The sequence below is a fragment of the Prenolepis imparis genome, unplaced genomic scaffold (genome assembly GCF_030444845.1).
Source record: "Prenolepis imparis isolate NDT839.2.m4 unplaced genomic scaffold, iyPreImpa1.0 SCAF_13, whole genome shotgun sequence".
NCBI classification, from domain to species: domain Eukaryota; kingdom Metazoa; phylum Arthropoda; class Insecta; order Hymenoptera; family Formicidae; genus Prenolepis; species Prenolepis imparis.
Window position 1 is genome coordinate 6,707,814 of NW_028141171.1, and position 24,772 is coordinate 6,732,585.

The window sequence follows — 24,772 nt, forward strand, 5'->3', positions numbered from 1 at the left end:
TATTGCAAAAATTTATATATATATATACTAAGAAAAGATCTTTATACATTAATATACATACATGCATAAAAGCATTTTATTTGCATTTAAATTCTATATCAATAATTTATATTTAAGGTTTCTTGTATGTATCTAATGTAGATTTTAAATCAAGTAATTCTTTATCTGGTACATATCGCTTCAACTCTAACGCAGAATTATGAACGTCTACATTAAGAGTAACACCTTGTGGAAGGGATGCCTCCAATGCTCTAATTAATATTGAAAATTTGATACCAGATACCTCTGACAATTGCATATGTCTTTCATAAATTTTAAGATTGTATCCAGATATAACTGCTGTTGTACCAGTTTTATATTTCTGAATCTTGAAATCCTGATGCGGTAATGCCCAGCTGAAGGAACATTACGTTAGAAAAATTGAAGGAACAATATTTAAATAAATTAATGGAACTTTACCTGTTGTCTACATCAATTTGCATGATATCTGCCAATTTATTCATGAAAGTTTGGTAACATTCGAGCACCGAATAGTCATAACCCTTAATTTGTACATTTATCGTAGGTAAAAGTGGAAACTTCGATTTTCCTGTCTATAAAAAAAAAGAACAATTAAAAAAATAACACAAAACGTTATACACATATAACATTTACGATGCAAAAATCTAACCTCTAAATAATCAGGCTCGTACAAGCTTCCGGTATAAAATTTTGCCGATAAGGTTTTCCTTATGAGTGGATGTTGTTTAAGTGGTATAATCTGAAATAAAAGCAATCAAACACAATTATAACACATAAATAATATGAAAATGGCATTTTCACACAGATTTTATTCAGTATAAAAATTAGATAACTAAACTATCGAGAATACAATATACCTGTTTGATTAGATTTAAAACCATTTTTCGTGATGTAAAAAAGTAACGAAGCCAATTTTCAGATAACTTTTAATTCAGAAATCTAATTGTCAAAGAATTGTCACCAAGTTTTATAAAAGTGTAAATTTCCTCCAGCCGATCAGCTGATCGCTTGCGTCCCTGTTTCTAAAATTGACGTTGTACTGTCATGTGTCGTTTCATGGAAATTCTATCCTAAAATAGATAACCTAGCGTTTGCCAAATTTGTACGTGTATAATTTATATTATCGTGATAAAGGAAAATTATTTTATAATCTTAATTGAGAAAAAATATTCTTTAGAATAATAGATGATATTATGAAAAGAGGTAGCATGTTTAAAGGACTCTGCCACCTGTCAATGTTTCACCTGTGACTTGAGCTAATAATATTTTGCAACAAATGTTAATATTGATATTAAATAGCTTCCTAAGAAAATCATGGACATTGAGACGGAAAATGTAATAAATCTGGTATTTCCAGAAAGTATTCCAGGTAGGATTAGTCTTACTCCTTAGAAATTAATTGTTGATTATATTGCTCAATATTATGCGTTTTGTATATAGGTTTCATTATATTTTAATTATATTTTTTATAATTATCATTTTAGAATCGTGGAAAGAAAATCCTGAGTTTTATCAGTACCTCTCAAAACTTGGTGGCTTTGATGTAGATCAGCTGAGTAAGGATACTTTTATTAGTTTACTTTGAATTTTAACTTTGCATCAAGCATCATATAAGATAATTTTATTCTATCCTAATTTTTCAGGTAAAGAACCCGATCATTTGTCCGATGAGAAAAATGCAGTGCTTCAGACTACACAGGAATTGGTTTTTGCAAACTATAAAACTTTTATCCAGACAGCAGAGAGTTCGCGAGAGATACTTAATCATGTAATTTCGAGAAATATAAGCTTAAAGAATGCATAGTTTTTCAAAATAATATATATGTATATATTAATTGCATTATTTCACTTTTAGTTCAACGAGACCGAAAACCGCCTTGACAAACTTGTACAAAAAATCCCGAAATTTGTAGAAAAGTGTCAATCATTTTGTGACACTTCAAAGGATATTAATGTGCATCGAAGATTAAATAGCTTAACGCTGACACGAAATGCAGAACTACTCGAAATTCTTGAAATGCCCCAATTAATGGAATCGTGCTTGAGGAGCAATCAATATAATGAAGCATTGGAATTGTCTCAGTATGCTCGTCAATTAGGAATGAAACATGGAGATATCCCTATTATTTCGGTATAACTCAATTAAATTAAAATTTCTCAATAGTCGCATATCTTTGACTTAATTTTTTTATTGATATTTCAGTCTATAGTAGCGGAGATTGAAAGCAGCTGGTCAGGAATGGTAGGCCAAGTAGTAGGATCTCTAAGAGGAGATTTACCGCTTCCAAGGTGTCTTCAACTTGTAGGTTTGCTACGATCAATGGATGCGTTTACAGAACCAGAACTTCGCATAAAGTTTCTTCAAGCAAGAGATAGTTGGCTACAAGGCTTATTAAACGCGATACCGAAAGAAGATCGTAAGAGCGTTTTATTACAATTATAAATTATGATTCAGAGAATCATTAATTTTTTTTATGCTTGCAGCTAACGTTCATATAGTCAAAACGATAGAATTATCCAGAATACACTTGTTCAATATAATAACTCAGTACAAAGCTATGTTCAACGATGACGAATTAATAATCCCTGGCCGCGATTTGACGCTAAATGAATCCGCGATATTTTATCATTGGCTAGAGGAAAAGGTAGATACGTTGAAAATGAATATAATATCGACAGAAATGTGTAATTAGGATCTTTTTTTTTTCTAGATATCGCAATTTCTTGCTACACTGGAGCAAGACTTACCGGGTGTCACGTCCATAGATTCCATTCTAGGCCAATGTACGTATTTTGGATTATCATTTGGTCGAGTAGGCGTCGATTTTACTGGTAGAATATCGGATATATTTGTGCGAGTCATCGGTGAAAAGTTTGAACAGGACATTCGTAGAACAACCAGAAAGTTTGAGAAAGACATGGAAACGTTTACATTGATCAATAAAACGCAACGACTCGATATAAAAACGGAGACTACCATCATCTCTGTAAGTGTAAAATTGTGTATACCTCTTTCGAAAAATTTATATTTATCTACAATTACAACTCTGTCTCTGTCTCAGGAAAATCCGCCCGAACAATTGGTCGAATTTTATCCTCTAGCCGAATATTGCAACAGAATAATAACAGCGTTCAATGAATTGAGACTCTGTGCACCAGTGGCACTCTCTACCTTATGCGCAAAATTGCTACAGGAATCGTTGCATAATGTGGCGAGAGCTATGCTGATATTTTACAAGCAAGAACAGCAAGTGAGTTGTCTTGTAATTTTGGTTCACAAGTAAATTACGTATTATTGAAAAATGTGTGTCTTACAGGCTTTTGCAGCAGCGGAACGGGAGAACATGATCAAATTCACGGAATGTTTGAGCGAACAATTGATTCCTTATATACAGTATTGTATACACTCGATCTTTTCACCCGTCCAAATTGCAATGCATCTAGGAATATCGGTCAATGTACTCCAGAAAGAGGTATATATATATATATATATATATATATATGCGTGTACAAAATAGATGTAAATAATAATGTAAACTTATTTTGTAGGAAATTACATATTTAAATAAGCAGAGTATATTAGAACCTGTGGCTATACTATTGCCTATTAGAAAAGATTCTTTAAAATTATCCAATATGTCTAATATACAGACATTAATATCGCACGATGCAAAATCTTCCTTTGCAACACTGATATCTTTGCCAACAAAAACTGTGGATTCTACCTCAAAAACTATTGAAATGGAAGAAGCAAAAGAGAAAGAAGTTACTCAAAAGGGAGCGAAGCAAAATGTACAAAATTCGCAAAATTTTGTTGACAATATAAATCAAAGTATTTAATGGTTCATTTTTTAACACACAATTGCTTGCTATTCTATATATTATATATTGGAGGTAGTGTAAATAAAAAAAAATTTTTACGAGTTTGGACAACTTATTTTTAATGCGTGAAAATGCATATAGAGAAGATAAAAATTCAATAGACGAACCTGCGAGAATGCAAAATACTTGAAATCTTAAAGTAGACGCAAAGCAGCGATTAGGCTTCAAAATATTTATTCCTTCATAGATTCCTCCGTGACTTGACTCGGCTGCGCGGTTTCGTTCTCGTTTTTCTTCTTTTTGCTACCGGAGACGATATCGTCGATTCTTAGTAACAGAATAGCGGTCTCGATCGCAGTTTTGTACGTCTGTAACTTTACAGACAACGGCTCCCATATACCGTATTCCTTCATGTCGACCAATTTACCCGTTTCCCCGTCGATGCCCCAGGTGGTTCCTTCCGTCGCGTGTTTCGCGCGTAATGCCGTCAGAGTTCTAATGGTATTTGCGCCGCAATTCTGCGCCAGAGTCCTGGGAATGATCTCTAAAGCCTGCGCGATCGCTTTGTACGGCCATTGCTCGACACCGGCGAGACCCGCCGCTTTCTCCGTCAACAGCCGCGATACAGCCATTTCCACTGCTCCACCACCTGTTGAGACAGAAAATTACAATTACGAATATATTAACACAATTTTGATGAAAATAAAATATTAGCACAAGACACACATACCTGGTACAAGTTTCGGATCGATGAGAAGATTCCTGGCGACATGTAGCGCATCCTGTAAATTCCTTTCGGTTTCGTTCAAGACATCCTTGCTGGCTCCTCTCAGAATGATGGTACAAGCTTTAGGATCCTTGCACTCTGTGATGAAACAGAAATAATCGTCGCCGAGCTTCTTGATCTCGAAGAGACCGGCTCCCGTGCCAACGTCTTCCTCTTTTAATTCTTCTGTGCGATTCACGACGATGGCACCGCAGGCACGAGCGATTCTGTTAATGTCGCTCTTTCGTAGCCTGCGTATCGCGGATATACCGGCTTTGACAAGGTAATGCTGAGCGAGATCGGATACACCCTTCTCCGTTATCACGACATCCGGTTTCACCGCGATAACATCTTCGCAGATCTTCTTTACATGCTCCTCTTCTAATTCTAAGATCTTCGTGAAATCGGTATCCTTCAGTATCTCTATATTCGTCTGAGACTCGCCCTTCTTGTATTCCAATGGACAATCCAGCAACACTATTCTCGGATTTTTTATGTAACGGCTCATTTTTGGATGTGTCACATCCTTATTGATCATTACACCTTTCAAGACAGCACTGTCCTCTATCGTACCACCTGGTATCTTCTCTACCTTCGCATAACGCTTGATGTCGATTTCTCTTCTGCCGTTTTCCTCAAGCAGTACTATATGAACAGCGTCCAAGGCAATCTGACACGCCAATTCGGACCAGCGTCGGATAAATTTAGTGCCTATACAGGAGTTGATTACCTGGACTAATTTGTCTTTATCATTGCAATCTAAATCAATGCTGATTTGATCATTAAGGATTGTGACTATATCTTCCAAGGCTTGACGATATGCCCTTATAATGACAGTGGGATGCATATTCTGTTCCAGAAATGGTTCAGCAGTGGCCAAGATCTCACCCGACAGAACAATGACTGACGTGGTGCCATCCCCTACCTCCTCATCCTGAGTTCTGGCAATTTCTATCATGGATTTTCCAGCAGGATGCTGCACAGTGATCTCACGTAGGATGGCATTTCCATCGTTTGTCATTACAATGCCACCCATTGGATCCATCAACATCTTCAACATAGCTTGCGGACCCAGACATGTTCTAATGACATCAGCAATTGCCTTAAAAATAAAAGAAGACTTTAAATTACAAACCATATATAAATATTCTATATTATATTTTTGTGACATACTCAAAAAAGATTGTATCTTGACAAATAAGCCCAGATCGTGACACTATTATTTTCGTCGTGATTATGTTACAATTTAATTTACAAATTGCGTAGAGAAAGAAATCATTTACACCGAATCAACTACATATTACTATTATAAAATCTTACGAGTTAAAAATGATAATACGTGATATATGTGTGAATATATTTCGATTAATAATCGTAAATCGGCACTTGATCTACGAGCGATCGGATTCTTGCCACTTTGGAGAACCGTAGGTGTGCCGGCAATCGTGCCTTATAAGGCAATACTTGGCTGGCTGACAAAGTTAAATGCTCACCTTGCCCGCCTGAATGTTCTCCCTCTGCACTTTCCTGCCAGTGTCCCGCTTCGTGTTCTGGCCTGCAATAATCAGAATATTTGACATGATCGGAGGGACGATTTATAAAATACGAGACAAACAAATATAAACAATAGAGTAATTTCAGATCGTGTGATTTTTCTTTTTTTCAACGCATGCGTGTCTCGACGAGAGGTAACCTGTAACTTACTCAGAACCACAATTGGTGCCGCTCCCGATCCAAACATCGTATTTGCAGCTCTTTGCTTTTGTTATTATGATCTTCCTTAGAATTATCGGCGCGTAGACAGCCGCGATTTTCTTAAAAAAAGGAGGAAGAAATAAACACTGTGTATCGTCCGAATAGAAGCACGAAAGGCACAGCGAGGACCGCAAAGCACGAATAATATACTTTATAGAGTGTCACAGAGTTACGATTTCGCGAATGCCGCAGTGGACAATTTTTATATAAAGCGTGATTTACATAGCATTTTTTTTACTCATTATTTAAATATATATGGTGTATATAATAAGAAAGATATTTTATTTCAGCATATTTTTGGATTTTTTGATTGAATGTGCTAAAATATCCCCCTATTGTGCATAATAAAATAGTCACTTGTAGTACAAAAAAATATCGTGTAAATCACACTTAAGGCTATCACATATCGCGGTGGAATAAAAATTAGCAATTAGCATAGAAAAAATTTACTTAAAATTTTACTCGATATTTTACAGGATTTGGAGATAATAAATGTCTTCATCGAAATCTCAAGTAAAGAGAATCTTGCATATATATAATAATAATTTGCATAATAAAGAAATATAGATTATTTTTGGAACCATCACTCTGGCCAAATTCCAATTAATTTAATCGGCGATTCTATTTTATCGATAATGGAAAGAATTAGGTGTTAATTTTCTCTTGTTTTATAGAGTGAAAAAAATTACGAACAGATGAATTATATAGGTGGAAATTTTATTGCAGACAATAATGGTACCAGTTGAAATAAATATCCTTATATTGGATCGTCTGAAATAATTTATTTCCACGTGATGCAGTGCTGTGTCAACGATCGACAACTTCGTACAATCGTGGAAAAAAATTTTCCAATAAATTATTCTGCACGCGATTTCTTCAATGAACGATGACATATATAACATATGCAGCGTGCACTTGCGTGTATTTATACACACTTGCATTTATGCCAACATAAATCGCGGATGCGGTGCCGAGAGTGATGGATGGACAAGATTTACGTCGAGTCTTTTGATTAATTCACGTCACCGCGATGGAGAGTACGAGCGATAAGTTTTTCTACGTGTACAGTTCTTCGTTAGACACCAGGATACAAGTTAAGATGTAAGTTTTCGACGCTGTTTACGTCACTGTCCGATTCGACCTTAGGTTATCGGACGATAAAAGTATATTTTAACATTCCTTTCGTGTGATGCAAAGATTAATTATACTCGGTGAAATAATCGGATCAGAGAGTAATTAAGGCGACAATATGTGTGTCTGCTCGTCGTTGTTAAACCAATTGTATATGTAACTTATATAGGATGTGACGTCTATCAGACACGTAATTGCTGTATTATTTTACAGAGGTACCTTGGAGGGCAAGAGACACAGACCCGAATACGACGAGCTACTTCTCGATCCTCTACTCAAGTACTCAGGCTTGTACGAGACATGTGGGATTCGTGGTGATTTAGCTGCGTCTCTGCAAGTATGGGCCGGTGGTAGACCGTTGGCTCTGCCTGTACATACAGCTTACAAGCACTTCACCTCTCGCTGGAAGTACGTTGCATTTTAAATTTTACATCAGATGATTTATTATTATTATTATTAAATGATATCTGTTATATCTTTAGTTGGAACCAGTGGGTGTATCTACCAATCTCCTACACGGATCTGCCACGCGATGCGCAGCTATGCATAACTCTGTACGACTGTGCAGGACCTGGCAGACAACTTCCAGTGGGTGGAACAACTATATCGCTGTTTGGCAAGCATGGAGTGTATCGACAGGGCATGCTGGATCTTAGAGTATGGCCCGGGGTAGAAGCGGATGGTAGTGTTTCAACCAGTACACCGGGAAAAGCCAGAGATCATGGGAAAGAACAAATGCAGAGGCTCGCGAAACTCGTTAAGAAACACAGAAATGGGCAAATAAACAAAATCGATTGGCTGGATAGATTAACTTTCAGAGAGATTGAATTAATCAATGAGAGGGAGAAAAGAGCATCAGAGTATTTGTATTTGATGATCGAATTTCCAGAAGTAACAATGGATGGTGTACCGGTACGTAGTACAATTTAATTTAAAATACTTTTTGTATATAAAAAAATAGTATATATAATTATATTTTCTTTTTTTATAGTATTCAATTGTATATTATGAAAAGGATGGTGACGAAGTTTTTCAACATAGATTACAACCAGATGTCGTAACACTTCCTGATTATGAGATTTTACAAGTAAGGTTTTACAAAAGAAAATTATAAAGTGATAAACACGAAATATAATATACACTTCAAGTTATCTTAAAATAAAAAAAAAAGATAAAGCTTAATATTTTTCTTTCAGGAGAATCTTGTAGAGGCAAAACATCATAAATTAGCCCGTAGTTTACGTAGCGGCGGTAATACTCGTGAATTAAAACCCACTTCGACCGTGCGAGACGCCTTAAATACGATATTGGGATATCCATCGACGACTGCACTTTCTACCGAAGAGCAGGATTTGATTTGGAAGTACAGATTTTACTTGTCTAGCCAGAAGAAAGCATTGACCAAGTTCGTAAAATGCGTAAATTGGAAAGTCGCTGGTGAAGAACGTCAAGCTTTGGAGATGTTAGCTTTATGGGCACCACCAGATTCCGAGGATGCCTTAGAGCTATTAGGGCCCGCGTTCACTCATCCGGCCATTAGGAGATACGCGATTAGCAGACTTAATCAAGCTCCAGATGACGATTTAATGTTGTATTTGCTGCAATTGGTGCAAGCATTGAAATATGAAGACTTTGAAAGTATTAAGGCTGCTTATCAAGCAATGTTGAAGGAAAAGGAAGAGAAATTGGAGTCAAAAAGTTGGAATACCGATAAACTGGAAAAAAGCGAAAGATTAGAAAAAACTGATAAATTAGATAAAGACATAAGAAGTAGTGATTCTACATCTACTCCAGTTACAACTGTGAGTTAAACTTCTCTATATATTAATACATTTTATGTTACGGTTATATCCCCTAAAATTATATTTCCTTATATTATATTTTTTTTTGCAGTCTAGTGAATCGGAGAGTCAATTATCGACGAGCCAAGAACCGCTTATGGACTTAGCATCGTTTTTAATTACACGTGCTTGTCAGAACTCAATGTTAGCTAATTATTTCTATTGGTATCTCTCTATCGAGTGCGAGGATCAAATTGATCCCGCGATAAGCGTCAAACAAGATACTCGAGTTAGAGAAATGTACGTCACTGTAATGAAAATGTTTTCCATGACGTTAGCGCAGGGAAACACCGTTTGGCAAAAGAGAAGAGCGTTTCTCTTACGACAGAAGGTCTTTATCGATCAATTGGTGTCCTTGGTAAAGGCTGTTGCGCGAGAAAGCGGAAATCGTAAGAAAAAGACTGATAGATTGAGAGCATTACTGACAGATCCAGATCCGGCATTCAAGATTAATTTTTCGAATTTTGAGCCGATACCTTTCCCACTGGATCCTGAGATTTGTATTAAAGGAATTATTCCAGAAAAGTACATATTCAAATTATTCGATGTATTATTAATGTTCATGTTTTATATATATAAAACATTTTAATCTTATTAATTTTTTATTTAGGGCAAGTCTCTTCAAGTCTGCGCTTATGCCATCAAAACTTACATTCTTGACAACAGATAATACCGAATATATAGCTATCTTTAAACACGGAGATGATTTACGACAAGATCAATTAATTTTACAAACGATAGCACTTATGGATAAATTATTGAGGAGAGAGAATTTAGATTTAAAGTTGACTCCATATAGGTAAAAAAATCTTTTATATAAAGGGTAATACATATTATATTACATACAACTATCGTTTCATGATTTTTAATCATTATTTCAGGGTACTCGCAACAAGTACTAAACACGGCTTTGTGCAATTTATCGAATCCACAACAGTCGCAGAGGTTTTAGCTAATGAAGGATCAATATTGAATTTCTTTCGAAAACATCATCCTTCCGAAACTGGACCTTATGGAGTAGTATCCGAAGTTATGGACACTTATGCTCGCAGTTGCGGTGAATACGAATAATATAACTCTATAAAGAAAAAAAAAACAAATAAATATTGTTATTTAATTATTATTTCAAAATTTCAGCCGGCTATTGCATAATTACATACGTACTAGGCGTTGGAGATCGTCACTTGGATAATTTACTTCTCACGGCATCAGGTATATTATTTGAATGTTTAAATAAAAGAAAAAACTTTGTACGAAATAAATGCATCAAACGATTTATGCAATATGTTACTTTACAGGCACACTTTTTCACATCGATTTCGGCTACATCTTAGGTAGAGATCCGAAACCTCTACCTCCTCCGATGAAACTCAGCAAGGAAATGGTTGAAGCTATGGGCGGCGTCGGTTCCGAACATTATCACGAATTCCGGAAGCAATGTTACACGGCGTTTCTTCATTTACGCAGACACGCCAATTTAATATTGAATCTATTCTCGCTGATGGTGGATGCCAGTGTTCCCGATATCGCTCTGGAACCGGATAAAGCTGTGAAGAAGGTCCAGGACAAATTACGATTGGATTTGAGCGATGAAGAGGCTGTGCATTACGTGCATAATCTTCTGGATCTGTCTGTCACCGCGGTGATGGCCGTGCTGGTGGAGCAACTCCACAAGTTCGCGCAATATTGGAGAAAATAACGAGACGAGACATACACCAATGTACAGAGAAATTGTGCAAACTGTGTTCCTTTTCATAGAAACGCTAGAATTATATTGTTTTATATTGTATAAAACGACCATGGCGTGTTTATAATATATTAATATAATTTATTGTACCTACTTTGGAATTATTTTAGGCAATAAATCTTTGTGATGAAAATGAATTTATCATTTTTATTGCCTGATACTATTTCAGCCAAGTTAGATAACGATATATTAATAAGAGAGAAAGAGAGATACAGAACGTTTCTTTATAATGCATATAATTATTATATCCTAGATATGTGCAAAAAAATAATTATTAAACTTTAGACAAATAATTTACAAAGTATTATATTATCTTACTTTCAAAATTTTAACAAAAGTGTGCCTAATTGAAATTATTATTTTTTATTCTATAAAATATGATTTAGTTGGTAATAGGATATTAATCGTAGAGAAATATATATCGACAATATATATTCATCGTACATGTAATCTGTTATGTAAATACTTGTATATTTATTTTATTCTTACAATCGTGTATGGGTGCACACAATAGAAATAAATGTAAATAGATTCATATTGTTAGTGTTGAAAATATCAGATTGTTATATATACGCAGAAGAGAACTATGCTTATTCTTCAGTATCACTTTGTCATTTATGAATTTAAGAAGTCAAAACATAGTAATATATATATATATATATATATATATATATATATATATATATATATATAGCATACATACACATCTCATTTGTATCAGAAATTTTTTTTTCTTTAATAGAAAATGTAGTTATGTATATATATGTTTCCCCATCTTACAATATTATGTGCTAACTGTAGATATATGCGAATTTTAATATAACTTTGATATATATATACATATATGTATATATATTATAATGCATATACATATCAAAAAAAATTATAGAACATTAACAATTCAGTCCATCCTTGAAAATTTCTCAGGTTCTTCTTACGTTCTACGATATTATATCGAGTTTTTATGTTATTTAATATAATAATTCACAAAAAATAATTTTACCTTCCGACATCGACGTATATGTACATACATGGCCATAATTAAAAAAAAAAAAATGCCACGAGAAATAAAAACAGATTTATTTTTGAAATAACATGAAATTATAAAGAATATAGTAATAATAATATTTCTTATGACATTTTCTGATAAATCTGTCCTGCTTGAGGATTGCACAATAAAAATCCTCAATCATCATGTTCACTCTCTATGTAATTAATATCTTCACGTTCTGTTACTTAACATTTACTGTTAAAACCTTTTCCAGACCTATATCTCTTATGAGATAAATCTATTTAGGATATACACGACAGACTCCAGGCATCTCAAACACGACAGATTTTCTATTAACAAAATTTCTACGCGCGTTTCTTTTACACATTATCTCATCAACACATAAGATACACATCATATAGGTGAAATAATAAACATTTTTATTTATTTTCCATATATGTTATCTATAAACTTTTTATCCTACAAACTAAAACATAAGGCTAATAGAGAACGATCCTCGTTTCGCTCAAAGCCTTGCACATTTTATGTATCGAGTACAATTTAAAAATTATTACATTGTTCACAATTATACAATTGAGCAAAGCGAGGCGTAACTTATATCCGCGAAAAAAAAAAGTTAAGTCTTCAAACGAGAAAGTTCTTATTTATTATCGCGTCTCCGCTAAATTGCAAGGTATGCATATTTTATTGTAATGGCTATACGATGAAATATATTGTGTTTTCTTTGTATCGGTGTAAGCAAACTGGGTAAAACAAAAGGATACAAGACAAACGAGAATATGTCAATTTTGATAACGTTAAAGACTAAAGTCAGGTGTGAATTGCCAGAAGCACCATTGGATTTACGGTTCTGTACTTATATATATATAATTACATGATTTCTCTCTCTCTCTCTCTTATTTCTTAGAAGTGTGTTATAAATGAAACTTGCTTACATTACAACTGGACATTACGGAATAGCAGTGAAAATCTTGGGATGTTATTACGATTCTTTCCCCTTCTTGGTTTTACAAATATTTCATATTCTCGATTATTATTCATATTTAATTATTCATTAATTATCATCTCACAAATAAAATCTTTATCCTGCACAATCACAATTCTCACTACTATTCCATCGTAAAACACACAGAAATATTGACAGAGAAATCGAAACCGCTCATCTCTGACATAAATCTTTATGATACTCTAAACAAAGAATAATAATATATATATTCTTTATATACAGGATGTGTTTCTGTCACTTTCTCGAATGATGATATAAACTAGATCCAGTTTGACATATTCCCCTATTTGAAACATGCTAAGCTAGAAGTTTTCTATCATCGTTCCAAAACGTGACACAGAAAATACATCCTATATAAATAATAATCAATTTAATTTTTATGTGATTATATACATTTCCTTCTTCTTAATCGTATCAAACGTCGATGACAGTAAAATCAAGATTATAACGTTATATAATGCAATATGAAACCATGTATATATAATAATCCCTCCGTACCGGGTTCTAAGAACGAATTACACACGGCGCATATTCGCGGCTTTTTTTTGCTTTTCATTTTAAAACGCATTTGTTTGTACGTAGGGGGGCCTAACAATATAATCTAAAGCTAAATTTTATATATCTTAAGATTTTTCAGAGCGCTTACTTAACACATTATTATAATTTTATCTTAACATTTTATATGTACATTTGAAAATAGACTAAAAAGTCTGTATGTTGACGAAGGGGGGCTGCGAAGAAGCAGCGCGACCGATAGTCTATTTCAAGCGGGGACCCTTTCTCCTCCTACCGTCCCTCACAGGATATTACCTCTCCATAGGCCTGGTGGCTGGCACCGAGCTCTCCACGAGATCGTGCCTCTCGATCGGCGAGTTTTCCAGGGTGTAATCCACCGGATAGCCCTCGGTATAGGTCGGAGTAGCCTCGCCCTGCTGCCTCAGTCTCAGCTCGCCCGATCTCTCCTGATAAAAGCTCTGCGACGCCTCGATGTTCGGCGACGTAGACGACGACTGCTCCGTCTTACCGTCCAGGTCGTCCGTGGAGTAGTAGCTCTGGCTCGCCTCGCTCTCGGGTCTGCTGGGATCGTAGTAGCCGGGCGAGATACCATGGCTGGTGTAATTCGGCGTTTCCTCCTCGGTCGGCGCGAAATAGCTCTGACTCACCTCCTGGGGATTGCCCTCGTAGTAACCCCCAGCTGTCACGTGCTCCTCGTGAGGATCCTCCTCCAGTCGGGAGTTCGCATCCTGGTCCACGGACTCGTAGTAACTCGCCGTCACCTCCTGATGGGCGTAGTAGCTGGACGGCTCGTTCCGACGATGATCGCTACTTTCCGTGACGAAGTTCTGCGAGCAGGTCTCCTCCAGCCCGGGCATCGAGATGGGCACCTCGTACGACGTCGACACGTTCTGCTCGACTATCACCTGGTCCTCGTAGCTGGATGTAGGCACGGAATCCACGTGGTGAGTCGACGTGATATCGGGATTCAGGTTGTACGACGAGGAGGTCGGGATCTCCGGCACACCGTTATCATGAATACTAGCGTGCTCCGCGCTGACGGACGTGTCGGGTATCACGCTGGACGAGGCGATGTTGAGCTCCTCGCACGGCGGAATTTCGTAGGACGACGTGCTGATCGCGCTCTCCTGATCCTGATCGCGCTCCTGATTCTCGGGCGTCTCTGGCACGTAGGACGAGCTCGCCGTCTCGTCCTCGTTCAGTCCGGAATTGTTGGTCGACACGGACGACGTGCCGATACCGTCGGCGCCGATGTCGTTAGACTGCGACGGTATATTACCTTCTTGACTGATCTCGGCGTCGGTTTCCATGTCCTCCGTCAGATTCTCTCCCTTGTCGACCTCGTAACTCTGCGTGGGGAAGCTCTGATCATCGATCGTCTCGTCAGCGCTCGGTCGTTCCACCTGGCTCTGTATCTCGTTGAAGGATTGCGTAGGTGCGTTAACGTTGACCTCCGCCGAAACCTCGTACGACTGGGACGCCTCGTTGATCTTCGAATGCTCGAAGGACTGGGTCGGCGGCTCCGCCACGACTGTCTCCTCGTCCTCCGTCTCCATCGACTCGTACGCGATCGATTGCGTGGCCTCGCCCGACGACGAGCTCTCCAGCTTGCTGGCGGACTGACTAGGTAGATCGGCGGAGTCGTTGCTGATGGACACGTTGAATTGCTCGTATTGAGACTGCGACGGCGTCTCTTGACTAGCTTCTTCCGCGATCGCCACCTCCTCCTTCTCGAAATGCAGCTCCATGCTCTGGCGCAAACGACGCCTGTCGGATTTTTCCTGCGACGACGGCTCGTTCTTTCGACTGTTTTCCGTACCTTCGTCCACCTCCATAGTCGCGTCGCTCGTGGCGTTCAACGACTCGGCTGGTAGAATCTGCGAAGCTGCCGCTCCAGTCTCCACCACTTGATTCGACGTACCTGCTGCTACCTGCTGATCTGTTAAATTAGTTTTACCTTCGGAAAACGTTAGCTGCTTCAGCTGCTTGTCCACCGCGTCCGCCTCGTGCGATTCGGCGGCTTTGAGCTCGCTCGAATCGGTCACTTCGAAACTCATCTGTTCCATGGACTCTATCCTAGAATTAGATTCGGATGTAACCGAGGCGGTTTCGTCTATTATCGGTAAACTGATCATTGGTGCGTCGCTCTCCTTATCGTCGCCTTTCTTCTCCCGCGCGACTTCCATCGTACTCGAGGCGCTACCTTCCTTGGCCGATTGCTGCAAGATCAACTCCTCGGATGTGATAGGAACTTCCTGAGAAGAATAAACTTCCTGCGCGGTCTTCTGCTCCTTGTCGGTCGATACAATCGGTTTGTGCGGAGACGCCGGAACTTGATGCGTGGAGATGATCATTTCCGATGTGTCTGCGATGTCCTCCAACGGTATATGTTCCACGGAGACTGTCGGCACTTTGGAGACCAGCATCTCCGACACCGGCACGTCCACGAATGTCTGTTCGGCGACGAGCGTCGTGGCAAATTGCGAATTGTCCGCGTACGTATCGTCGATGATCGGCATCGACGGAGTGGTTTGTACCTGTGGATTCTCCAGGACTATGCTGCTCGGCATAGTGACTGTGTACGAGGCCGAGGGCGCGATCGCGATCTCGGCGCCCTGCACGTTTTGCGTCTCCACAGCCGCGATGTTGTTCTCCAGATTCGGGATCACCAGGTATTGAGTATTCGCGGGAATCTTCGTGCGATTGATATCTCCGCTGCTAGCTGCCGTCGCCGCCGCCGGGCCCTCAATAATTTCGCCAATGTCCGGCATCGAGTTGCCGGGGATCTGAATCTGCGACTCACCCGTAGCAGTTATGTAGGAGATGCTGGGATTCGTAATGGCGATCGGTAGCTCGAGAGACGACGGGATGGATACCACTGACGTGGAAATCGAGTCCATCGACTGAATCGGCAGATTGCTCGGTACTTCGAGCGGCGTCATGATCGGTTGATTCAGAGTCAACGAGGTCTCCAGCACCGACGGTGATGATATCGGTTCCCTGGGCGGTATAATAGTCGATTGCAGTATCGTCTGATTGATCAGACTCGTCTGAGTCAGACCAGTCTGGGTCATGACGCTGCCGGATGCTTGATTCTCCGGCAAGTTGATCTCCTGCTGGAAATCCGTATTAGCGAGAGCGGCTGCCAGGATGTCTTGATTCGACGTCTGTATCACCTGCGACGTAGGGAAACTCTCGGTTATAATTGTCGTTTGACTAGCCTCTGTCACATTGGTCTGAATGTTGGGCAAGACACCGTTGTCGAATTGAAGGACGATGTTATCCAAGGCGCCGACTTCTCCCAGAGAACTAGGATCTATGTACAAGGTTCTCGTGCCATCAGGGTTCTGCGTGGTTCCTTCCAGTGACATAAGGGCATTATTATCGAGTGGCTGTATCTGTCCTTGTTCGTCAATCGTGACCAACATGTAGGTTTGCGTACCATCGCTGCTTTCTGTCGGCACGGCCATGATTTGTGGTTGCGCGGCCACTTTCGGTTCCTCCGCTTTTTCGGCAGCATCGCCGCTGCTTTTGTTGCCGGTCGGAATTTTCTCGACTTTAGCTGATTCTTTCTGAACGGTATCCACAAGCTGAAGATCCGCCTTCGCCTTCTTCGCCGGGTTGATCGGATCCAGCGGAGGCAACGCCATGGTCGTAACGATATTCGCGTTCGTTGTGACAGTGCTTATCGAATTCATAGCGACATTCAGCAAATTCTTCTGCGCCTTGCTCGAGGCAGGAGAGGACTTCGCGGAGGACTTCGAAGGAGTCGTGGGGGATGTCTGTTTCGATTTGGCGACCGTCTTGTTGGCAGCCATCGGCACATTGGCTGATGTCGTCGCGACGATCGTTTGTTTCGCTTGGATATTCTGCATCGTCGATACAGCCGGCTCCTGCACTTTCTGGACAACAAATTTCTGCTGAGTCTTCGTCTGACGACCAGTTTTAGGAATAATAACCTTTTGCACGGTCGCGGTCTTGCCTTTCGGTGGCTGCACTTGCTGTGCAACCATCGTTACCGTCTGCTGCGCGCCGCTCGGTGAAGCAATACTGATAGTGGTAGTTCCTGGTTGCAGCACCGTTTGTTGCTTGGTACCCTTCTTACTGTGCGACGTGCTCTTCTGAGGTGTACCTGCACCGGTAGTATTCGGTAGAATCAATGTGCCGCCTGATGATTTCCCGGACGGTTTCGCCTGCGAGCTCGCAGCCGATATCGGCACTTTTGGCGATTTTTGTAGTATAGGTAGCTGTACCTTTTGCTGCATCTGATACTGTACTTTGCCGCCTTTCACCGGGCTTTTGGCAGCGATGGCTTTCACCTGTTGTCCTGTTATCGGCGTCAGGATAGTACCTTTGCTACTGACGATGGCCTGTGTGTTCAATATAGTCTTACCGGCGAGAGCTTGAGACACCGGTGTCAAGATCGCTTTCGAGCCGCCTAGATTTTGAGCTTGCGGAGATAAGAGAGTCGTGCCGCCCTTCGTAATTAAAGTCTTCGAGCCGATGATAGTCTTTCCGCTCAAAGCCGAGGCACTAATCGGAGTATAGATGCCACCCTTGGTGAGAATTCCCTGGGGTAGGGTGCCTAATAACGCCGTTTTAGTTATAGTGCCTGAAATTGGAGTGAGTACACCTTTGGACGTGATTATGCCCTGCGTGTTAATGATCTTGTGACCACCGGTTGCTAATTTCGACGTGGTCGGCGAACCAGCGACAGCAGTAGCAGTGTCAGCCTTCGGCGCGATGATCTTCGAAGTGATTATACTACTCTGTGGACTAATCGGACATAACACCTGGCCCTTACTCGTCACGATTCTCTGTACTTTGCCGGTTAGAGCCTTGGAAATATTCAATGGCACCATTTTCGACTGACCTGACGTAAGTATGACGACCTTGTTACCTTGCTGAATCACTTGCGCGTTGCCCGCCGCCTTGCCGCTGGTTGGAATGGTGATCTTCTGTTGAGTACCGGGTTTGCCTTGAACGGTATAACGTAGCTGCTGAGTGCCTGCCGTCTGCACGACGACGTATTTACCTTTTTGCGTCAGGAGGGACGGTGTTTTGCCGGTTGTTGCTTGAGCGCTCTGAAACTTCAAACCCTTTACACCGCCGGTGAGCGGTGGTACCAGAGTCTTGACGCTCGTGATGGTCGGTTTCGCTTTGCTTTCTTTCTTCAATATCGCCGGCATGCCGCTCTTCTTCTTCATCGGCGACGTCTCGGCGGCGGCCGCGGTGGTGATCTCGTTCGCGATCTTAAATTGAGTCTGTTTAGTGGGCGATATTATCTGCGTAGTCGGGGTGAAAGAGAGCGTGGCTGGAATCGAGCTTGATGCTGGTATGATAGAAGATATAACGACGGGCATCTGCTCGATGCTCTCGGGCGTCAGCACGTCTTCGCTGAGGACGAATGGCATCGAATTGATGTCCAGCTCCATGTCCGCCAAACTCTGCGAGCTCTGTTGTATATATTTCTCTGTCACTGGTACGGTCACGATGGTCTGCGTCGTAGGCGCGCTGCTTTGTTCCTTGTGTTGCGCCTCTAGAAGCGCGTCCGTCTCTTCCGTCTTCAAAACTTGTAGCTTCTTAGTTAGAGACATGTGCGGACTGGACTTTATAGTTTTTACCTTACTATTCGAAGGTAGAGCTTCTATCTTCATTATCTTCGTCTTCGGTCCACCCTTTTGATCGCTTTTCTTCGTGACGTCCATCTCCAATTTGTGCTTTGTACCTTTCAGTTTGTTCGATTTCAGAATTTGCATCGGTTCGGTCAACGCAACATTTTCTATTATTCGCGGCATTTCGCGCTTCTTCACCGGGACGCTGATATCGGATGATAGAGATGTAGACACGGAAGTTTTCGGGATGTTTTCGCTCAATTTTTTAACGTCAGAGATAGTTTTAGTATTATTTTCGGAAACGGATGATTTAGACGTGATAACTTCACTGGGCGATGATTCAAGCTGAGTATCAGTTTCGTCTTTGATTTTGTTATCGATCTCTATCTTCTCCTCGATGACTACCTCGATATTTTCAACATTGCTCACAACATCCGATACGTTTCCTTCAATATGAATATTTTCGGGAACTCCTGAAACTTTATTCGATTCGTCGATTTTTATAGGACTTTGTATGGCAGGTATGGCAGCAATATTTTCATTAACTTCTTCAGCTTTCTTCTTGGTAGTCTTCTTCTCCTTCTTACTCTTAGGTGAGTCGGTACCTTCAATCTTCTTCTTATCCATCTGTAAAGTCTTCAGGAAAGCTTCCTGGAATGTATTGGCTGGCCTTTCTTCAAACAAATCTTTGTCTTTTCTTCCTTTACCCGTTTCTGGAGTAAATTTACCTTTATATCTCGTCTGCATAGGAGATTTCTTGGGAGTTAATTGTTCCTCGGTTATCGTTTTGGTTGGACTCTTTGGTGTATTTCCTGCGTCATCTGGCTTAGGTACTGCAGATGATTTTTCCGGCGATTTTAATTCAAGTTGATTAACATCTTGTGTTTTTTGCGATACTTCCTCCATCGATTGCGTCTCTTGTTCTTTTTCATCTGATTTATTTAATTTTCCCTGTAATTCAGAATTTTTCAGACTTTCCTGCTGCTCCTTCTTGGTGTCCAAAATTTTCGCGATTTTATCCGTCATCTCACTTACTGTCGCTTTTATCACTATTTCGTCCTCTTCATTTACTTTTTCTTTAACATCATTCTGAGATTCGGACTGATGCTCAAGTTCAATTTCAACCTTAGATTCAACATCAACTTTATATTCAGATTCAAGCTCGCCCTCGACAGTTTTATTAGTCTGCACATCTGTATCAACAACATCTATTTGCGATGACTCAAATTTTTTCATCTGAGACTTTTTTGGCGGTAACATATCCACACTTGTTTTTGGAACATCTCGCTGTGTTTCAACTTTGTCTATATCTTCAGCTTGTTCTGGAATTGAAGGCTTCTTCTGATCCTTAAGATTTTTATTTTTCTTTGGCTTTAATGAATTTTTCTTTTCTTTCACTTCTGATGATTCCTTGGTAGTTTTATCCAAATCAATTCCTATTTCCTCCGCTTTACTTGTGGCTTCCGACACTGTGGTAGTCATTTCTACATCTTGCGAAGATACATCCGTATCAATTTTTGCAACAGTTGTTTCATCCAAAGCAGTTTTTATTTGCTCTTCGAGTACATTGCCTTTTATTTCTTCAGATTTTCCTTCTCCTTCGGAAAATGCTTCCTTTTTAGAAACGTGACTATCAGAGACTTCATGTTTTATATCGATCGATGAGACACTGTTTTCAGTAACAGTTGGTGTTTGATCTGATACTTCTATTTCTTGCTTATCCATCTGGGTGACGAGTCTGCTGCTCTTCTTGTCAGCACCTTTCGAACGTCTGCCTCTTCTGCCTCTACTTATAATTCTCTCGGAAATCTTAGTTTCACTTTCAGATTGACTTTCATCTGTTTTGAATGTTTTAGAATCAGGATCTTGAACATATATATCGGATTCCAAGTATTTCTTGTTCGGTTTGCGTCTTCTACCGCTGTACGATCGATCCGTATCGGAATCCGAAGTCTTTCGTTCGATTTCGATTCTTTCGCTCAAGCGAAATCTCTTGCTGCCTCTACTGGTTTTTACTTTCGGGTTCTTTTTGTCTGTATTAGCACTTTTATTAGCTGCTTTCGCGTTTTTACGTGGTCGTCCTCTTCCCCTTTTGATCGTCTGACCAATACGATTACTTGAGAGATCATCGTCAACATTTTGAACTCTGTCCAATAGATCGGTGTCTGAATTTTCGCTTTGTTCAGGCATAGTTTCTGCAGATTCAGATACGGTTTCATCCTCCGTTTCCGTGGTAAATCGTTCTGACAAAGTATCGTCCGCTTCTTTCATAGATGTATTATCATTAGATTCCGTGATCGCGTCCTCTGTGATCGAGTCAGCTTTCTCGGACCGAAGTAATTTATCATCATGTTTAACATCTGATGATGTTTCGCTTTCCTTCTTCAATGTTTCATCGCTTTTCGTTGGTACATCCGCTGTGGTAATCTTCGATTTTTTTTCACTATGCTTTGTAACATTTGAAGAATGTTCTTTATTACCATCTTCTCTTTCTTCAACTAATTTTACAATCTCCACTTCAGTATCAGAGGACTTCTTTGATTGAATAGTCTTTTTTTCTTTATCTTCAAGTTGTCTCACTTCTGTTTTATCTTCTCTTTCTATATTCTCATCAAATTTTTTATTCGCTTTGGTCTCTTTCTTCTCTTGTCGATTATCACTACTACCTTGTATTATTTCCATTATTTCATCAGCTTTTAATTCCATATTTCTTCCTAATTCAGATATTTCGGCTTCTTTCTTTATTTCATTTTTTAAAGCTTGACTCATTGCAAATTCCTTGATAATTTCTTTTTTCAAAGATAAATTTTTCTCACCAAATACTCTGGGAATTTTTCGTACAGGTGGTATAGAAGGTTCACTCAAATCATCCTCATCAAAATCGAAACACGATAGCCGTGATTTCTTGTCATCTTTGTCATTTTTGCTCTCATTGTCGGAACTTGAAGTGTCCTTTTTTGGCGACTTATTGAATGTTTCGTTGGATACACCGCTAATCTTAATGTCTGTTTCAGACTCAGACTTCTTATCAAAATTACTCAATCGTTGTATCATCTGTACAGATGATAATTCTTCGGTGTCTTTAAGTAATTTCTCTGTTTCTGCTATAATTTCATTATTCTCCGCAGCGCTCTCTTCATTGTCATCTTTATCGTCGACACTTGATTGGGTTTTCATAGGCGAACTGCTATTCAGAGAATTATTTACATTAATAATTTCTTCGTCCGATTCGTCCTCCCAATCAGCTAATAATTTTTCACGCAATTCTGGATCGGTCTTCTTCTTCTTACTGGATTTCTCATTCTGTTTCGAATGCCTTCGTTTACCTGATTCCAAGCCACTCTCACTCTTCTTCTTGCTCGATGGGCTCTTATGTTTCTTTACATATTTTCGTTTTGGTGTACTCGTATCGGAAACTCTAGTACGCGACTGAGGAAACGTTTTCACTCTCGATCGTGGCGGTGACTCCTCGCCGGGCCGATGACATTTTATATGACATATGATCACGTTAACGCGCGAGGAAGTAAAATTGCAGAAATGACAACGATACACCGGTGAACCTGTGTTAATCGGAGTCGATGGTAAGCTGCTGGGTTGCTGACGAATGCGAACCTCATGGTCGCTCGTGAGAAAGCGTGGGTGTGTGATCTTGTTTATAATGTCCGAACCATCGCTTCGCCTGTGTCCATCTTCGCGGTCGCGCTTCTTTTTTGGGATCTTTTTCTCGCCGAACAGAGCAGAAAGATCCGGCTTCTTTTCTGGAGAGAATTTTCCTTGATTCAATATCTCAGGATCACCTCCCGTTAACTTTTCCGCTGTCTCTACATCACCTGGGAACTTGTCCATATAACTGGTACCATCTTTACTTTTAGTCCTGTATTTATCTATTAAATAAAATTGAAGGATTAATATATATGAAAAGACTATCGAGAAAGACAATTTATTTAGAAAGTTAATATATTAAAAGTACTTACCCAAGCCTTTTTTAATAAATTCATCTTTAAGTGTGCAGTTGTACTTGTAGATCTGTTGATAGTTCTTTACAAATTCACTAAAAAAACAAAAATTATTATTTAAGTAATTGCTTTCAATAACTCGTGTAATTACGCAATAAAGTTGAGATTGCTGTAACTTACTAGGTATCTTCTTGAAAAAATTTCACAGCAGCAATTATTGGCTTCTTTTTAAGTTCAGCTTGTATATCTTCCGGCAAATTATCCAATCCAGTGACTTGACCAGGCCACCAGCATGCTCCCAGTTTAACCCAAACAACATCTCCATCCAAATAATTGATTTCCGTTTGCTCACACATCTTGGCGTAATATTTGATCGAGTTCTCTCATAAAATCAACATTGGTAAATACCAAAAAATCTCTTAAATCTACTCTTAGAGGAATATCAGCAATATTGTCCAGGATCAGTACACTACGTGACAAAAAAAAAGTTCCTAAGTATTACATTGTGATCTTAATATATGATTAAAGTACAACTTATTCAGAAAAAAAAAACAAGCTGTCTTTACAACTACATATAAATATGTATACGTAAGCAAATGCAAAATTACAACACTCGATAAGACATATAATTTTACTTAAAAATTATTCTTTTACGTTTCTTTCCTTCACAATAATTTCTCTATTCTTTTCACAGAGTTATATCTTTAGATACAAGCACATATTATGCACTCGCAGGTAAATTCTCTCCGATAGATAGTCAATCAATGTGCAATTTCAAAATACACTTACAATCACCAGAAACTGTTACTGCACATCCATGGAAACAACATTCCCTCGCATCTGTAACACACAGTCTCTCTGAAACTGTCCCTCAAACAAATCTTCCTCTGGAACACTCAGCATGCTCCTTTACAACTGTATAAAAGAATACCCAGGAACTCTGTAGCAGGATCTTACGGCGTGCTGGTGAAAAACGAGAGACGTCCTCGACCGCGTGCTCCGGCTGCCTCGGTGCTGACGTTGTTACACGCGGCAGCAACTACGTCGGGCATCTTATTGTTAGCCCACGGGTCGCGTGACGAGGTCCGCCTGCGACGTTCGATCCCTCTCGCTTCGATCCGCGGCGAATTCCGTTGAGAAGTCCGTTCCCGCCTAAATAAGGCGACAGACACACTCGTGCATTCACGGTGCGTCGAGGGTCGCAAGGAGCGTCGTCCCCAGGTACGCAACGACGGTGTAAGGCGCGCGCGCGCTCTTTCTCTCTCTCTCTCTCTCTCTCTCTCTCTCTCTCTCTCTGTTCTTATCTCTCCTCCTCGTCCCCCTCTCCCGCGCTCTCACTCACTTCGTTCTCGCGGCACCTTGTTCGGTCTCCCGTCCGCCTCGGAACGCAGCACCAGGAGGCCGCCAGGGAAGCGTCGACGCGCGATCCCGCGCGCATGCAATCGCGATGAGAGGAAGCGGGCCTGAGCTGAACCGGGCTAGGCCGAATACGACGACAACAACGTTCGGAAGGCGCGCTACGTCGCTCGCGCAACACGACATACGTATATGTTCGGTTGTTACCCGACTTGCAACGGGGCCCCG

The 24,772-nt window shown here is 39.9% G+C and overlaps 5 protein-coding genes across 7 annotated transcripts; 2 read left to right on the plus strand and 3 right to left on the minus strand.

The window, feature by feature from the left end:
- Nucleotides 1–19: 19 nt before the first annotated feature.
- Nucleotides 20–1,019, minus strand: Mrpl48 (mitochondrial ribosomal protein L48). Its single transcript, XM_083052726.1, has 4 exons — nt 879–1,019; nt 671–760; nt 460–593; nt 20–395 (listed from the first exon to the last, which is right to left on the minus strand). Exons 1-4 carry the CDS (start codon nt 900–902, stop codon nt 113–115), a joined length of 531 nt encoding a protein of 176 aa, XP_082908852.1. The 5' UTR covers nt 903–1,019; the 3' UTR covers nt 20–112.
- Cog8 (conserved oligomeric Golgi complex subunit 8) lies at nt 993–3,942 on the plus strand. 2 transcript variants are annotated; one of them, XM_083052723.1, is made up of 11 exons: nt 993–1,123; nt 1,199–1,390; nt 1,506–1,577; nt 1,665–1,789; nt 1,877–2,152; nt 2,225–2,438; nt 2,506–2,666; nt 2,733–3,008; nt 3,084–3,272; nt 3,339–3,494; nt 3,571–3,942. In XM_083052723.1, exons 2-11 carry the CDS (start codon nt 1,336–1,338, stop codon nt 3,859–3,861), a joined length of 1,815 nt encoding a protein of 604 aa, XP_082908849.1. In that variant the 5' UTR covers nt 993–1,123; nt 1,199–1,335; the 3' UTR covers nt 3,862–3,942. The 2 variants fall into 2 exon arrangements, with proteins under 2 accessions (XP_082908849.1, XP_082908848.1); XM_083052722.1 differs by having other exon boundaries at nt 1,117–1,390.
- On the minus strand, nt 3,926–6,509 carry Cct3 (chaperonin containing TCP1 subunit 3). The gene is made up of 4 exons (XM_083052725.1): nt 6,314–6,509; nt 6,103–6,164; nt 4,574–5,711; nt 3,926–4,492 (listed from the first exon to the last, which is right to left on the minus strand). Exons 1-4 carry the CDS (start codon nt 6,348–6,350, stop codon nt 4,077–4,079), a joined length of 1,653 nt encoding a protein of 550 aa, XP_082908851.1. The 5' UTR covers nt 6,351–6,509; the 3' UTR covers nt 3,926–4,076.
- A 374-nt stretch (nt 6,510–6,883) lies between these two features.
- Pi3k59f (phosphatidylinositol 3-kinase 59F) lies at nt 6,884–11,220 on the plus strand. Its single transcript, XM_083053476.1, has 10 exons — nt 6,884–7,465; nt 7,709–7,903; nt 7,978–8,407; nt 8,487–8,582; nt 8,692–9,297; nt 9,389–9,861; nt 9,947–10,135; nt 10,218–10,393; nt 10,474–10,548; nt 10,635–11,220. The coding sequence occupies exons 1-10, from the start codon at nt 7,395–7,397 to the stop codon at nt 11,033–11,035; spliced, it is 2,712 nt and encodes a 903-aa protein (XP_082909602.1). The 5' UTR covers nt 6,884–7,394; the 3' UTR covers nt 11,036–11,220.
- Nucleotides 11,221–12,493: 1,273 nt separating this feature from the next.
- Nucleotides 12,494–24,751, minus strand: LOC145944867 (uncharacterized). Of its 2 annotated transcripts, none has more exons than XM_083053472.1 (5): nt 24,146–24,751; nt 23,978–24,028; nt 23,369–23,657; nt 23,207–23,283; nt 12,494–23,116 (listed from the first exon to the last, which is right to left on the minus strand). In XM_083053472.1, exons 3-5 carry the CDS (start codon nt 23,542–23,544, stop codon nt 13,908–13,910), a joined length of 9,462 nt encoding a protein of 3,153 aa, XP_082909598.1. In that variant the 5' UTR covers nt 23,545–23,657; nt 23,978–24,028; nt 24,146–24,751; the 3' UTR covers nt 12,494–13,907. The 2 variants fall into 2 exon arrangements, with proteins under 2 accessions (XP_082909598.1, XP_082909596.1); XM_083053470.1 differs by having other exon boundaries at nt 24,120–24,751.
- Between the last annotated feature and the right edge of the window lie 21 nt (nt 24,752–24,772).

Bases quoted from the DNA above. Each gene is read 5' to 3' on its own strand.
- Mrpl48 (XM_083052726.1), bottom strand. From the start codon at position 902: ATGGTTTTAAATCTAATCAAACAG. The intron at 594-670 runs GTTAGATTTTTG...TTTTTTTTATAG, and splicing joins ACGAGCCTGATTATTTAGAG to ACAGGAAAATCGAAGTTTCC. The intron at 396-459 runs GTAAAGTTCCAT...ATGTTCCTTCAG, and splicing joins CAAATTGATGTAGACAACAG to CTGGGCATTACCGCATCAGG.
- Cog8 (XM_083052723.1), top strand. From the start codon at position 1,336: ATGGACATTGAGACGGAAAATGTAATAAATCTGGTATTTCCAGAAAGT. The intron at 2,667-2,732 runs GTAGATACGTTG...TTTTTTTTCTAG, and splicing joins ATCATTGGCTAGAGGAAAAG to ATATCGCAATTTCTTGCTAC. The intron at 3,009-3,083 runs GTAAGTGTAAAA...TCTCTGTCTCAG, and splicing joins CGGAGACTACCATCATCTCT to GAAAATCCGCCCGAACAATT.
- Cct3 (XM_083052725.1), bottom strand. From the start codon at position 6,350: ATGTTTGGATCGGGAGCGGCACCAATTGTGGTTCTGA. The intron at 5,712-6,102 runs GTGAGCATTTAA...TTTATTTTTAAG, and splicing joins AGAACATTCAGGCGGGCAAG to GCAATTGCTGATGTCATTAG. The intron at 4,493-4,573 runs GTATGTGTGTCT...CTGTCTCAACAG, and splicing joins CGATCCGAAACTTGTACCAG to GTGGTGGAGCAGTGGAAATG.
- Pi3k59f (XM_083053476.1), top strand. From the start codon at position 7,395: ATGGAGAGTACGAGCGATAAGTTTTTCTACGTGTACAGTTCTTCGTTA. The intron at 7,904-7,977 runs GTACGTTGCATT...TTATATCTTTAG, and splicing joins CACTTCACCTCTCGCTGGAA to TTGGAACCAGTGGGTGTATC. The intron at 8,583-8,691 runs GTAAGGTTTTAC...TTTTTCTTTCAG, and splicing joins CTGATTATGAGATTTTACAA to GAGAATCTTGTAGAGGCAAA.
- LOC145944867 (XM_083053472.1), bottom strand. From the start codon at position 23,544: ATGTGTGAGCAAACGGAAATCAATTATTTGGATGGAGATGTTGTTTGG. The intron at 23,284-23,368 runs GTAAGTTACAGC...TTGTTTTTTTAG, and splicing joins TTTTTTCAAGAAGATACCTA to TGAATTTGTAAAGAACTATC. The intron at 23,117-23,206 runs GTAAGTACTTTT...TTTATTTAATAG, and splicing joins ATTTATTAAAAAAGGCTTGG to ATAAATACAGGACTAAAAGT.